We start from the raw sequence: 15,967 nt of genomic DNA on the forward strand, positions 1-15,967 counted from the left end.
AAGCAAGGCAAGTAAAGGTAAAAATAAATGAATGGGACTATCCTATCTAATAAAAGAGTAATATGCAAATTGACCATCACTCCAACACACAAGATGGCTGCCCCCATGTGGTCAAAGATGGCCACCCCCCTGTGGACACAAGATGGCCAGCAGGGAAGGGCAGTTGGGAGGGACCAGGCCTGCAAGGGAGGGCAGTTGTGGATGGTCAGGCCAGCAGGGGAGGGCAGTTAGGGGTGACCAGGCCGGCAGAGGAGGGAAGTTGGGGGTGACCAGGCCTGCAGAGAAGGGCAGTTGGGGGGGGCAGGCCTGCAGGGGAGAGCAGTTGGGGGGACCAGGCCTGCAGGGGAGGGTAGTCTGGGGGGACCCAGGCCTGCAGGAGAGGGCAATTGGGGCGTGGGCCAGACCAGCAGGGGAGAGCAGTTAGGGGCAATGAGGCTGGCAGGGGAGGGCAGTTAGGGGTGACCGGGCCTGCAGGGAAGGGCAGTTGGGGGGGACCCAGGCCTGCAGGGGAGAGCAGTTGGGGGGGACCAGGCCTGCAGGGGAGGGCAGTTGGGGGGGGACCAGGCCTGCATGGGAGGGCAGTTGGGGGGACCAGGCCTGCAAGGGGAGGGCAGTTTGGGGGGACCCGGTCAGCAGGGGAGGGCAGTTGGGGGGGACCAGGCCTGCAGGGGAGGGCAGTTGGGGGGGGACCAGGCTGGCAGGGGAGGGCAGTTAGGAGTGACCAGGATGGCAGGGGAGGGCAGTTAGGGGTGACCAGGCCGGCAGGGGAGGGCAGTTAGGGGCAATCGGGCTGGCAGGGGAGCAGTTAGGCATCAATCAGGCTGGCGGGGGCGTGGTTAGGGGGTGATCAGGCTGGCAGGCAGAAGCGGTTAGGGGCAATCAGGAAGGCAGGCAGGCAAGCGGTTGGGAGCCAGCAGTCCTGGATTGTGAGAGGGATGTCTGATTGCCCGTTTAGGCCCGATCCTACCTAAACGGGCAGTTGGACATCCCTTGATGGGTCCCAGATTGGAGAGGGTGCAGGTTGGGCTGAGGGACACACACCCCTGTGCATGAATTTCGTGCACCGGGCCTCTAGAATAAAATTAAAAGCTTCTGCACAGCAAAAGAAACCAACAACAAAACAAAGAGGCAGCTGACAGAATGGAAGATGATATTTGCAAACAAAAGCTTTGATAAAGGTTTAATATCCAGAATATGTAAAGAACTCATAAAATTTAACACCAAAGAATCCAATTAAAAGATGGGCAGAGGACCTGAACAGACACCTCTCCCAAGAAGACATGCAGATGGCCAACTGATATATGAAAAGATGTTCAACCTCACTAGTAATTAGGGAAATGCAAATCACAACTACAATGAGATACCATTCACACCTGTTAGAATGGCTATTATCAACAAGAAAAGTAATAGCAAGTGTTGGAGAGGTGGTGGGAATGTAGACTGCTGGTGGGAATGTAGACTGGTACAGCCACTACAGTGCGGCAATTCCTCAAAAAATTAAGAACAAAATTACGATATGACCCTGCGATCCCTCTCCTGGGTATATACCCAAAAAACTTGAAAACATGTATTCGCAATGATATATGCACCTTTATGTTCATTGCAGTGTTATTCATGGTGGCTAAGACATGGAGACAACCAAAGTGTCCTTCAATAGAGGACTGGGTAAAGAAGATGTGGTACATATATTACTCAGCCGTAAGAGAGAATGAAATACTGCCATTTGCAACAACATGGATGGACCTTGAGAATATTATGCTAAGTGACATTAGTCAGTCAGAAAAAAACTAAGAACCATATGATTTTACTCACATGTGGGATACAAAACTGAAACTGTGGAAACAAACAGCAGTGTGGTGATTGTCAGAGGGAAAGGGGTGAGAGGATTGGGAGTGAAGAAGCCCTAATATATGGTGACAGAAGATTATCTGACTTTGGGTGGTGGGCACATAGTGCAATGTACAGAACTTGTATAATAGAAGTGTACACTGGAAACCTGTCTCATCTTATTAACCAATGTCACCCCCAATAAATTTATATTTTAAAATTAATTAAAAATTTAAAAATAATCTTCTCTAATAAAATGGTAATATGCAAAATAACCATCACTCCGCTACATAAGCCACGCCCACCAGCCAAGCCACGCCCACCAGCCAATCAGGGCGAATATGCAAATTAACCCAAACCAAGATGGCTACAGCCACAGAGAGCAAGGTTTCCCAGGTAACAGAGGAAGCCAAGCTTTCCATAGCCGTTGCAGGCCTAAGCCTCCACTCAAGCTACAAAGTTTCAATTATAGAAGGTAAACAAATTCAAACAAATGGCAACAGAATGGAGCTTGAGAGAGCAGGCCAGGGTTGCCGGCGGCAACAGGGGAAGCAAAGCTTTAAAGCACACCCTGGCCGGGCCCACCCGCTTAAGGCAACAAAGTTTCAACTGTAGAAGGTGAATTAACTGCCACAGAAATGGCTGCCGCCCCGCCCCGGAGGGAGCAGCAGGCTTGGCTCCGCTCCAGGCTACAAAGTTTCAATTGTAGAAGGAAAATAAATCCCAGATACCAGGGCCTCCGCTTAGGTTGCCAGGGGGCGTGGCCTGCCTGCAAACCACCACAGGCCCCTCGCTCAGGCCACCCCACACCCCAAGGGAACCCCACCCTGATCCAGGACACCCTTCAGGGCAAACCAGCTGGCCCCCACCCATGCACCAGGCCTCTATCCTATCTAATAAAAGAGTACTATGCAGATTGATCATCACTGCAACACACAATATAGCTGCCCCCATGTGGTCAAAGATCCTGCCCCCATGTGGACACAAGATGGCCACCACAAGATGGCCAGCAGGGGAGGGCAGTTGGGAGGCACCCGGCCTGCAAGGGAGGGCAGTTGGGAGGGACCAGGCTTGCAAGGGAGGGCAATTGGAGGTGATCAACCCTGCAGGAGAGGGCAGTTAGGGGTGACCAGGCTGGCAGAGGAGGAAAGTTGGGGGTAAACAGGCTGGCAGGGGAGCAGTTAAGCATCAACCAGGCTGGCAGCGGAGTGGTTAGGGGGTGATCAGGCTGGCAGGCAGAAGCGGGCAATCAGGAAGGCAGGCAGGCAAGCAGTTGGGAGCCAGCAGTCCTGGATTGTGAGAGGGATGTCCGACTGCCCGTTTAGGCAGGATCGGGCCTAAACGGGCAGTCGGACATCCCTCCAGGAGTCCCAGATTGGAGAGGGTACAGGCTGGGTTGAGGGACAACCCCCCGCCGTGCACAAATTTCATGCACCGGGCTTCTAGTATGTTTATAATAGCTAATTTAATATCCTTGTTTACTACCTTTATTATATTTTAACTAGTAGCCCTGCACACGAATCTATGCACCAGTAGCTCGCTGCCACCCTCCAATAGCTTTCTGCCCGCTGCCCCGCCCTCCTGTAGCTCCCCCTGTCCTCCCCTCATAGCTTGCTGCCCTGCCCCCTCCTGTAGCTCTCTGCCCCCCCTCATAGCTCGCTGCCCCACCCTCCTGCTGATCCATGATCCAGTAGTTACACAGTCGGTCGTTACGCTTCACGGCGTAATGACCATTTGCATATTACATCTTTATTATATAGGATTTCTAGTTTTGTTTTTATTGATTGATTTTGCTCCTCATTATGGGTCATCTTTTCACTTCTCCGACTGCCTGCTAATTTTTAAATGGATAATAGACATGTGAATTTTACACTGTTGAGGTACTGAAAAAATTCTAAAGTCCCTTTACATTGTTTTAGGCTTGGTTATGGTACATAGTTCAGTTATTTGGAAATAATTTTATTCTTTTGAGTCTCAAGGTGGGATGAGAATAGCTTTAGTCTAGATCCGTTGGTAAAGCACTTCGACTAGGGCAATAGCCTTCTGAGAGCTCTGTATGGAAATCTTTCCACAAAGGCTGTGGGATTGCAAGCTATTTCTGACCCTGTGTGATCTTCATAAAGATCGCTCTACCTGCTTCTCCTTTCTTATGGTTTTCTCTAGCCTCGATTTTTACTTCCCACATACCCTAATTAGGCCTCAGCCACGGACTAGAAAGGAACCCTCCACAGGCCCCTGGAGCCCATTCTATGCCAGTGCTTTACCTCTTAACCTTAGCCACTTTGGTCTCCCTGATCCCCACTCACTCTGTCCCCCTCACTCAGAGGCACTACTCAGGTCTATTATCCTTGGGCTATTGGCTGGGGACTCTCCCCAGGTAGTGAGCTAACAATATAGGACTCAACTTCGTTTGTTTTCATCTCTAAGGGATCACTGCTCTGCTCTATCCGAAAGTCACCAGTTCATATATTTTGTCCAATCAAATTATATATACTAATATATATATAATATGTGTGTGTGTGTGTGTGTGTGTGTGTGTGTGTGTGTGTGTGTGTGTATATATATATATATACATACATATATATATATATATATATATATATATATATATATATATATTTAGTTGTTTAAGGTGGGAGAATACATCCACTTCCTAACTGCATGCTGTTACTCCTTCATGGTCAGTAGCAGAGTTTCCCTCACTATTTAAAACTAGAGGGCCCGGTGCATGAAATTCATGCATGGGGGGGGGGTCCCCTCAGCCCAGCCTGCACCCTCTACAATCCGGGACCCTTTGACATCCCTCTCACTATCTTGGACCACTGGCTCCTAATCGCTCACCTGCCTGCCTGCCTGGTCACCCCTAACTGCCCCCCGCTGCCGGCCAGGTCAACCCCAACTGCCCCCTCCCTGCTGGCCTGGTTGCCTCTAACTGCCCCCCCTGCTGGCCTGATCGCCCCCAACTGCTCCCCCGCCGGCCTTAGTTACCCTTCACTGCCCCCTCTGCCAGCCTAATTGCCCCCAACTGCCCCCCCTGCCATACCATCTCACACCTGTCAGAATGGCTATCATCAAGAAATCAATAAACGACAAACGTTGGTGAGGATTCGGAGAAAAAGGAACCCTCATGCACTGCTGGTGGGAATGCAGATTGGTGCAGCCACTGTGGATAACAGTATGGAGATTCCTCAAAAAACTAAAAATAGAACTCCCATTTGACCCAGTGATCCCACTTCTAGGACTATATCCCAAGAAACTAGAAACATCAATCAGAAAGGATATATGCACCCCTGTGTTCATAGCAGCACAATTTACCATAGCTAAGATTTGGAAACAGCCTAAATGCCCATCAGCAGATGAGTGGATTAAAAAACTGTGGTACATCTACACAATGGAATACTATGCTGTGCTAAAAAAGAAGGAATTCCTACCATTTGCAACAACAGGGATGGAACTGGAGAGCATTATGCTAAGCGAAGTAAGTCAGTCAGAGAAAGATAAATATCACGTGATCTCACTCATCTATGGGAAATAATGAACAACATAAACTGATGAACAAAAACAGATCCAGAGACAGAGAAGCATTCACTGGATCGTCAAACCTCAGAGGGAAGGTAGAGGAGGGTGGGGGTAAGGAGGCGAGATCAACCAAAGGACTTGTATGCATGCATATAAGCATAACCAATGGACACGGACACCAGGGGGGTGAGGGCATGAGTGGGGGGGTGGTTTTGGGAAGGTAATGGGGGGATAAAGACAAATATGTAATACCTTAATCAATAAAGAAATAAAAAAAATAATTTGCATTTCTCTTAGCCACAATGAGGCTGAGCATTTTCTCCTGTTTAAGAACCGCATTATTTTCTTATTCATGATCAAACCCTTTGCCTGTTTTTTGCTGGAATGACTGATTTTGTTCTTAATTCATAGTTCTTTATATATTAAGGAAATCAATCTGCCTTTGGTGAAAATATTTTTTTCTCAGTTTATCGCTGTCTTGGGATTTTTTTCTATCATATGCCTAAATTGCTTTCACCTTTTGGAAACACCATTCAAAAACTCCCTCCATGTTAACTTTTCAGTACCGTGTTGGTTTATTTACCCACTGTCCCTCTCCCTCCCCCAACGCATACAAGGAAACATTTGTGGTTTTGTTGATGCTGTGTTTTATTTACCATCTTAAAACATAGTAAACATTAGTAAAATGTATAGTACCAGGTGGGCACTAAACTTATCAGGGTGATCACTTCATAAGTTATGTAAATGTCTAATCACTATGTTGTACTCATGAAACTAACATAATATTGTATGTCAACTGTAATTGATAAAAATATTTTAAAAGTTATACTAAACATGACTTTATGAGCAAAGCAAGTGACATCTAATGTGTTTTTATGTTCTTAACTGACATTATAACCTTAAAATGGATCCAAGAAAATGAATGTTGCCTATATTGCATTTTCCAAAAATTCCTCTCCTCACAAATTTTGTCCCTTAGATTCTAAATTCCTAAAATTTGGCAATTTTATTTCTCTAACCTAGATACCTGAAAGCACTGTCTTGTTTCTTTGCTTTTGAATATGCCTTTCAATTTTTAGTTAAGTCACATTTGTCAATTTCTAGTATATCTCTGGCTGTAAAGCCACAGTATAAAGCACTATAAACTTTAAGACACATTGGTGGTGAATTTAGATTATTAGGTAAGACTTTATCACTACTGTCAGGCAAACTTACTATATTAATGAGAGTAAATGACTTTAGCTTTCTGTGTGACAGTTTATTTGTCTATGAATGAAGCAGAACCATACTTGTTCCCTTTTTTGTACTTTATAGCTATATTTATATATGATGACTTCCTCCGTTATTAATAACATTTTTATAAATGTACAAATGTTTGTATATATATTCTGCACACACAAGTAATAAAGTTACTATTTTAGCAAAGGGCTCCCTTCACCACCATAAAAATATGGAAACATAATGCCAATCTGTGTGGTAATTAATACTTACCTGTTGTATATGGGCATTGGGGTGCTCTTCCTGCCAACTCATGTACGGCAGAAAATCCACATCTTCTTCGGCAATAAGTTCCAAAATATTGGGAGTATTAGGAAAAGGTGACTCATTACCATCCTATATTGAATCACAATTAGATAAAACAAAACAGCTATTATCAAATGAAATGATTATTATACATCCTAAAGCCCTGAGAATGTTTGGTTTGGAATATGTATGGTTGTCAGATTGGATCCTGTGTCCTGGGCCACAAGTGAGAGAGAAAGAGGCAGACGTCCTTAGTTGAGTGGCTTTCCTCTTTTTTCCTTTTTTTTTAATTCTCACCCAAGGATATTTTTCCATGGATTGTTATTTTTTATTTTTTTTAGAGAGAGTGGAAGGGAGGGGGAGAGACACAGCTAGAGAAACATCGATGTGAGAGAAACACATCGATTGGTTGCTGGGGATTAAGCCCATAACCGAGGTATTTGCCCTTGACCAGGCCGATGCTCTATCCACTGAGTCAAACTGGCCAGGGTGAGTGGCTTTCCTCTTTACCAAATCCTTCCTAGGCTCGGGTGCTGAACTAAGTGCCTTATATTTATGGAGGAGAGAGGGCTTTTCAGAGAGAGGGTAGGGGAAGCCCAGGCCTTTTCTATTTTTTGAAGGTCTTAGATTAATAAAAGATGAGAAATGCCAAAAAAGTAACAAAATTGTAGTAAATCTTAAAAGGACACATGTAACTAATTAATAATATATCATCGATAATAATAGAAGTGTAATATGCTAATTAGACCAGACAGCTGAACGACTGTCTGGACGTCCTTCTGGATGAAGCCAGGGCTGTGAGGGCCAAGGCAAGCTGGCACGGCTGTCAGGGCTGAGCCCCTTGCATGAATTCTGTGCATTGGGCCTCTAGTTAAAAATAATAAAAATATGCATCTCATTTAGAGAGGTTACCATGAGTCCTCACACTGAGGTCCTGGCTTGATGACCCTCCACCTCTCTTCTCCCTGTTTGTCACAGGCCCAGGACATGGATATTGTCAGTGACAGACTAAGAGTAATTTTGTTAATATGTAAACGCAAAGAAAATAACCATGAGTTAACAACAATACGTACCCTTTTCTCAATTGCCACAAAGCTTGTAAACTCTGTTATGAGCGAGTTTTCTTTACTGAGTTGAATGATGAGAGATTTTAAGATTTGCTTCTTCATCTACGATAGAATAAAATAAATGCAAACATGTCCTGTTTTATTTTTCATTAAATGAGTATTAATTAATCTAAAAGACTTTTTCTATAAAAAGCAAATCATCCCCTAACTAGAATTTCAAACTAAATATTGAGTCAATAGCCCTATCTAAATATCTCAGGTTGGTGACTAAACGTTCTCTACTCGACTGAGCAGCCAAGTCAAAGAAGGAATCATTCTATTTATAGAGCGCTTTGTAGATTCCAAAGAACTCTCACTCTGCAGTGTGCTGAGCTTCTGAAATCTTTTATAGACTGCCTGTGCCTCCTGGTTTCTACATAAGACTCTCCCGCGTGGACTGGTGGAGTGACTTGCTCAGGACTGTCTGTGGCAGAGCTGGTCAGTGACCCCAGAGATAAGAGGGACTCAGGGCTGCTCATGGAAGGGCAGTAAAGGAGAGCAATGGAGGCACGGGCCACTTACCACAAGCTGTAATTGCTTGCAAGGAATTCTGGGCCCTGTGTGGCATACCGGTACTTTCTTTTGGGGATGGCACTGAGCCCTAATGCTCTTAACCTCATTTAAGATCAGAGCTGGAGGGACCAGCAGGGCCGTGATGGCTGGCCTCATCAGCTCAGCCAGGAGGGAGCAGGTGGCTTTGTCTCTGCTGTGTGTCCTTGGGCAGGTCGCCCACCCATCCTGCACCTGGCTCTTCATCAGGAAGAGGGGAATATGACCATCACACTTGAGAACTCCAGTGATAGACACCCTTGAAGCCCTCTTCCGGCCTCTCTGATGGGTACAATTACCAAAGAGTTCTCAGGAAGTTATAGAGCACCCCAGATCTGACAATACATGCCCCCAATACTGTGTGCACCTCCATCCAGCTAGCCTTGCTCTCCACGTCCATGGATAAGTCAATTTCTAAAGAGCCAGCCATGAACAAAACATAATGGTTTTTGCTATGAAAAGAGCAAACCTCATGATTCGTTTCATTTTCGTGGAGAATGCCATCTTCATAATCTCTAATCAGAGCTCGTGCTGTCAGCTTGTGAATCATCTGTTTAAGCAGCAAAGGAAAAAGAATTCAAATGTCATATATATTTTTTAAATCCTCACTCTAAGGATATGTTCACCAGCTTGGGAGAAAGAGAGAGAAAGGGGCAAGTGGCATCGATGTAAGAGAGAAATATCGATTGGTTTCCTCCCGTACATATCCCAACCAGGACCGAGGAATGTTCCCTGAACCCAGAACAGAGGAATGTTCCCTGACCCAGAATTGAACCGCAAGAAACCTTTTTGGTGTATGGAATAACAGTCTAACCAACCAAACAATGAGCACCTGGCCATGGCTCATTTGCCTTTAATCCAAAGGTAGAAAAAACAAACAAACATAGCCTCAATAAATATGTTCTATTTAGGCTACTACTGTTATTTACTATTTTAAAATAACATAGGTAGTCCAGTGGTACTTAACTTTCATTGAGTCATGGACATCTATGAGAAGCTCCCTAAAAATTTTTCATCCATAAAATACCAAACTTAGTTATTCATGTCCATATGGACACATCTAAAATCAAGAACCCCAGATGAAGAACTGCTACATTAGAAACTGACAGGAAGTGTCCTCTTTGTACTGAAATGTCAACATAGAAAAACAGCAACAACAAAGGAAACACACTGAGCATTCCATGAAAATGTAAAATTATGATTAGCTTTCAAGCACTGGGTCCACAGTTTAAGTTTGGAATCTTACAGTTCCAGTTGTCTTCTGTAGTTCAGTAGTTGATACTATTGCAGAAAATTCTTTCTCTTGAATTAATGCACACAGAGTTGCCTGAAACAGAAAAAGAAAATTCCTTATTAGCTTTTTTTGGGTTTGGTTTTGTTAATCCTCACCGGGGATATTTTTTCCATAGATTTTTAGAGAGAGTGGAAGGGAGGGAGAGAGAGAGAAACATGGATGTGAGAGACATGTGGGTTGGTTGCCTCCCACACGTGCCCCGACCAGGGCCAAGGATTGAGCCTGCAACCCAGGTACGTGCCCCTGACCGAAATCAACCCAAGACTCTTCAGTCTGCAGGCCGACACTCTAACCACTGAGAAAACTGGCTAGGGCTCTACTCCACAGTATTTTGGTCAGTGATTTCCTCTCTCTTTTCAAGGGAAATTAAAAGGCTCTCCAGGGCCCTGGTTAACCACCTGTTGTACTCCCAGAAAGATGATTTAGGGAAGAAAGAGAGGGGTAAAAACAGAAAAATTACTAGCAAAATACATTGCTCTTCCCACAGTAAAACAAATTGTGTGCCTCTTTACCTGAGTACAATGAGGAATAAAGCTATAGACCAGGAGCCGATCATTGTGGAATAAGGCTTGCACCTGGGCTGGGCCCTGCAGAGGCTCAGGTGCATCAGGACTGAGCTGCTGCCACTTCACGGAGATCGAGTGGCAGCTCGGGGATTGTGACCGAGTCATCTGGTCTTCTATCTATTTGTAAAAGAAGGATTATTTCTCTTTCAATGCTGTATCCAGAAAATCGTTCCTGAACACTTAAACTTTACATTTTATTCTTTGAGATTATAGCTCTTCCCTCCTCCTTCCTGCTGGAGGATACTTTCCGAAGAGATTTTTAAGTAGAATTTTTAATAACAGCACTAACACATAATTTAAATCTACATAATAGCCTAAAATTATTGCTTAGTTAATTAGTTGATTATTAATATATAGCTCCGGCATAGATTCCAGTTATAAAAATTAATCCTACAAAGACTTGGGCAGACAATCCTCCAAAGAAGAGACATGAATGGCTAATAAGCACATGAAAAGATGTTCAACATCATGAGTCATTAGGGAAATGCATGTCAAAACCCCAGTGAGATACAACTGCACACCCATTAGCATGGTTATTATAAAAACAAAAAATGGAAAAAAAGGATTGACCAGAATGTAGAAAAATTGGAACCCTGGTACATTGCTGGGGATGTAAAAGGGTGTAGCCACTGTGTGAAAATGGTGTGGCAATTCCTAAAAAAACTAAATATAAAATTACCATATGATTCAGCAATTCTACTTCTGGGTATATACCTAAAATAATTGAAATCAAGGTGGCAAACCATACTTGTATACTAATACTCATAGCAGCATGGTTCACAATAGCCAAAGGTGAAATAACCCAAATGTCTACTGACAAATGGATAAACGCAATGTGGTGGATATAGACAATGAATATTATTCAGCCACTAAAAAGGAAGAAAATTCTGACACATCCTAGAACATGGATGAATCTTGAGGACAATATGCCCAATGAAATAAGCCAGGCATGAAAGGACAAATACAGTATGATTCCAATTATATGAGGTATCTACAGTAGTCAACTTTGTAGAGACTGATAGTACAAGGGTGGTTGCTGGGGAGGAAGAATCAGAAGTTATTATTTTTTGTTTGTTTTTTAATGTTTTTATTGACTTGAGAGAGAGAGGAAGGAAGAGGTATAGAGAGATAGAAACATCGATTGGCTGCCTCCTACACGCCCACTATTGGGGATTGAGCCTGCAACCCAGGCATGTGCCCTGACCGGGAAACCAACTGGTGACCTTTGGACTCATGGATCAATGCTCAATCACTGAGCCACACCGACCGGGCAGCCGTTGTTTTATGGGAACAGAGTTCTGTTTGGGAAGATGAAAAAGTTCTGGAGATGGATAGTGGTGATGGCTGCATAACATTGTGAATATACTTAACGTCACTGAACTGTACACTTAAATATGGTTAAAATGGTAAACTTTATGTATCTTTTACCACAATCAAAATTAATTTTAGGTACTCTCCCTGCCGGGAGCATGCCCACACCTCTCCCCTCTGTTCCACTTCTTCTTCACCCAAAGGCAAGTTTCCTTTACTCTTCCTCTAAGCTCCGTGGGCTCTCCTTTTGCCTCTGTGGCTTGTTTTCTGAGCCCAGTTTTTCTGCCACTCACTTCTACCTCTGCGACTTTCTAAATAAACATTATCTTATAGTTTAAAAAAATTTTAATTTTATCAAAACATGTTTAATACTTCACTTTTAAAAATTAATCCATGACACTTTATAGAGCAGAAATCAAACTATTAGCTAGGGGAATGACCCCATTTTGCTCCCACGATTCTCCTGCCAGGTGGAAGATCAGTGGTCACCAAGGGTGGGGTGCACACCTCAATGTCTTTGCCTCTTTCCAGCTCCCATTTCCATGAATGAAAACACAGTTTACTGTCAATAGATCTGTACAAAGATAACATTTCCACAAGTAAACATAAGACTAGAAATAAGATGTTTGAGAAACGTACCTGTTTTTTCCAACTATGTTTGGATTTTGAGTTAAAATATTCAAACAGTCCAGCACCACACTGGGACAGAGTCCTTAAGATATGACGATTTGCTGTAGAACTGATCACATTTCACAGGTATTATTTTAAAATAAATTTTGGAAACATTTTAGAAATCCATGTAGTTAAAAAGGTTGACACAGTTCAAAACTCAAAAGAAGACATTACATGCAGAAGAATTTACTCTCCTTTAGCTAAGGTTCAGGAGATAAAATAGATGGCAGACAGTATGAAACATCACAAGATTTGGGAAACTTAACTCCCACACATCAGAGGGCTTATTTCTCTCTCACAACAGAATAAAAGCAGAAATTCTTAACTTTGATTTACTGAAGGAGGGAGCAGATGATTTTGAAAACCCCCCGAAAGGTACCAGAATACTGACAAAGATCAGCCTACTTTCAAGGAGTGTCAAAGCTACCTGAATTGGTTCCAAAGGCCAATAATTGGCAAAAGTGTTAGTAAAGTCTACATGTTGAAATTTGATCCACATCTAGATAGCAAAAGCTATAAAGAAGTGACTCTCATTCTAGCAAAGATAATCTGACATTTACATGACAACGTCCTATTAAATTTCTCTCAATAATAATTCTACACCTATGAAGAATGATTTTCCTATAGTTTCCTCCTGAAATATTAAAGAAATGATCAATAACTTTTCAGAAAAAGAGCTTAAGAAAGTTATCTCTGCAACATGTTTTAGCCTATGATAATGATCAGATTTGTCTTCAGCCCTCAAAATTAACTGGTGGTAATTACAACACTGATTAGAAAATCCTTCAGCTGGAATTTATCTGTATTTTATAAATTCCATCAGTTAATGAGGCTACTTGGAACCTTTCCTGTGGGTGGCCTCTGAGATAACTTGTTACTATGGCAGGTGGGAGGGTCTCTACGCCTGGAGAATTCACAGCATCTTGCTGGAGTTTTTGAACACAAGTGAGTATGTATAAAATGAGGCAGAAACATTTAGAAAGATCCTAAAAACTGGATAGAAAGTCAGTAACAATTCCAGCTCCCTCAGGTTGGGTCATGTCAACCAGCACAAAGTCGTCCCCTCACAACCCCTTTCTTTCATTCCTGGCACTTAGGACCCCATCATCCCTTGAGGTTCTGGATTGCTGTCTGTCTGTATGCATCCCACACACAGTGCTGCAGCCTGAGCTGAGCAGGGTCTGTCCCATGACAGACCCTCAGCAAAGACACCGTGCTTTCTGCACTGAGGTGTCTGAACCCGACCACAGCACAGGGGGCCCAACACACAGTATGGGGAGCAGGCAGGTATTGCTGGGACCAGGAAGATGAAATAGGGTGCTGACTAAGGCAGGAAGAAGACACCTCCCTGTGGCAGGCTTATAGCTGCCCACCCAGTGTCCGCAGGTGCAAGTTATTCAGGTAAAGTCCTGTTAGGAACAATTCCTAGAGGAGTTGGTTATGGGTTGCACACATTTCCTAGTTGGAATGTGATGCCCTGTTAGGCCTCAGATGACAGAGAACAGGACTAGGAGCCGGGCCTGAGGAAGGGCAGAGCGAAGAGCCCTCTGTGCAGGCAAGAAGGGCCATCCAGGGGCATCGAGGGCCCCGAATCACTGCAGAAGCCCAGGGGCCTAGGACAGCCCAGTGTGGGGAAGGGTAGACTTGGTGACCGTTTGCCAGGATGGTGACTACAGGGGGAGAGCACAGGGAGGTACAGGACAGGCATGTTCCGTGCAAACACCAGTCCAGCCCTTTAGTTTGGTGTTTTCCTTGTATTTACACCACACACCCAGTTCAACCAGGAGAGCTAAGTGTAATTGGGAGGGGGTTAATTCCAACAGTCAGGTTTAGCCTCCCCAGAGATAGATTCTCTGTCCATCTCAGGGTTTGACAATGCAAACCTCACAGAAAGCTCACCAGGGAGGTGTCGTGAGGAGCAGGGCAGCTGGGTGGGGCCTCTGAGGCAGCCGACCCCCTCAACCCCCGTCAGAAACTGCCATGGGCTTCTCAATAAGTTGGAAATTTGGATTTTTATGCAAAATAACACTAACATTGATTTGGGGCTTGCCATGGGCCAGTCCAGTCTAAGTGCTTTCTATACGTGAGTTCATTTACCTTAATCAATAAAGAAAAAAAAAAGTGGTGTTTGCATCAACACCTTAATTGTATAGAGATTAAGCAAGTTGCCCAAGGTCACAGCTAATAAGTGGCTGGCTTGGGGGTGAGACCCAGCAGTCTCGCTCACAGCCCAGAGCTCCACATCTGTACCCTAAACACCTTCTATACACAAGTGGCAACGTCACACCTGCCAAGAACCCTGTGCGGGCCAACAAGATGCCTGCTCGCAGGCTGCCTCTCACTGAGGCCTTCACAGTGACCACCTCCCACTCACCCGACACTGCAGGAGAACAGCCGGGTGTGCTGCACATGCCTCTTCACAAGCCGCAGAGTCAGGCTCTCCTCCTGGAGGTGACCATCAGAAATGAGGAGGATGTTGCGTATCCCTCGAGAAGGGGGCAGCAAACTTAAATATCGGAGTGTTTTCCAGAAGTCAGTGTTTCCCATGGTTGGCGAGGCAGACTGCAAGAAATGAGAGAAATTATTTACCCCTTTTTGGGGATATTCACTATTTACTCTAGTCATTTACTGAACAAGTCTTTCAATGAGAGTTTAGAAGTATCGTCAGTGAAAAGGTATTTTTCCCTAATTACACATTTGTAGAACAACTACATTTACAACCTTTGAGTTTATTTCATGTTACAAAGTAACTACAATGTTATTAACCTTTTGCACTCGGATGTCGAGTGTGACTCGACACAGTTAGCATTAGAATAAAGGAATTGAGAAAAAAGCAAGCAAGTGCAAAGGGTTAATTGGCACTTATCTGCTTTTTTAATGGTTTTCAAAGAACTATTACATCAAACACCCCTGGGCCTGTCATCCTAGACTGAAGTGGTGACTGGTTATTCTGAGCTTGCTCCACTTAAAAGAAAGAAAAAAAGGGACAGAAGGAAACACTGCAAAACTGTTAATGCTGGTTGTACCTGGGTGGTGGGGCTATGGGTGATTTTTTTTCTTTTTACCCTTTTTAATTTCCAAATTTTCTTCAATGAGTTCATATTGATTTTATCAGTCAAATAAAAGAGCCCACCAACACACAAAATGGAAGGACTGGGGGTGTTCTGACAGTGATCTCCAGGGCAATACCACTAGAACTGGATAGAAACAGGCTCAGGAGACATAGGAAAGTGACTTTACTCACCATAATGAACTCAGCTGGCATATTATTGCTTGTGATGTACTTCGGAAATGAAAATAACTCCTTGTAACCTGTATAATAAGATTGGTGTGAGGTGCTACCATTAAATATTCACTTTATTGACCACCAACAAACAATAATATTTGATAATTTTTAACATATAAAAACTCACTACAATATTTCTTTAAATAATAAAATTCTAGTGCGAACTAAGCACTTTACTGTGCAAAAGGTTCTGAGTCAAATTATGTGTGTTGACTCTGTCTTGTAGCAGATTGCTCATGTAGAGTCTGATGCAGGTATCATTATAACACAGGCACCTTGGCCACCAGAGGTACACATTCTCTTTCCATGACCT

The 15,967-nt window shown here is 43.8% G+C and overlaps 1 protein-coding gene across 1 annotated transcript in view; it reads right to left on the reverse strand.

Annotated features, from left to right (window-relative positions):
• PARP4 (poly(ADP-ribose) polymerase family member 4) overlaps nucleotides 1-15,967 on the reverse strand; it is a 132,226-nt gene that overhangs the window by 32,746 nt on the left and 83,513 nt on the right. The window contains 8 exon segments of the mRNA XM_079773967.1: nucleotides 6,838-6,960; nucleotides 7,944-8,039; nucleotides 8,995-9,075; nucleotides 9,772-9,852; nucleotides 10,332-10,502; nucleotides 12,336-12,435; nucleotides 14,743-14,930; nucleotides 15,613-15,680. Of these exon segments, the coding sequence (XP_079630093.1) occupies nucleotides 6,838-6,960; nucleotides 7,944-8,039; nucleotides 8,995-9,075; nucleotides 9,772-9,852; nucleotides 10,332-10,502; nucleotides 12,336-12,435; nucleotides 14,743-14,930; nucleotides 15,613-15,680 (908 nt within the window).

Source organism: Cnephaeus nilssonii (genome assembly GCF_951640355.1).
Source record: "Cnephaeus nilssonii genome assembly, chromosome: 6".
NCBI classification, from domain to species: domain Eukaryota; kingdom Metazoa; phylum Chordata; class Mammalia; order Chiroptera; family Vespertilionidae; genus Cnephaeus; species Cnephaeus nilssonii.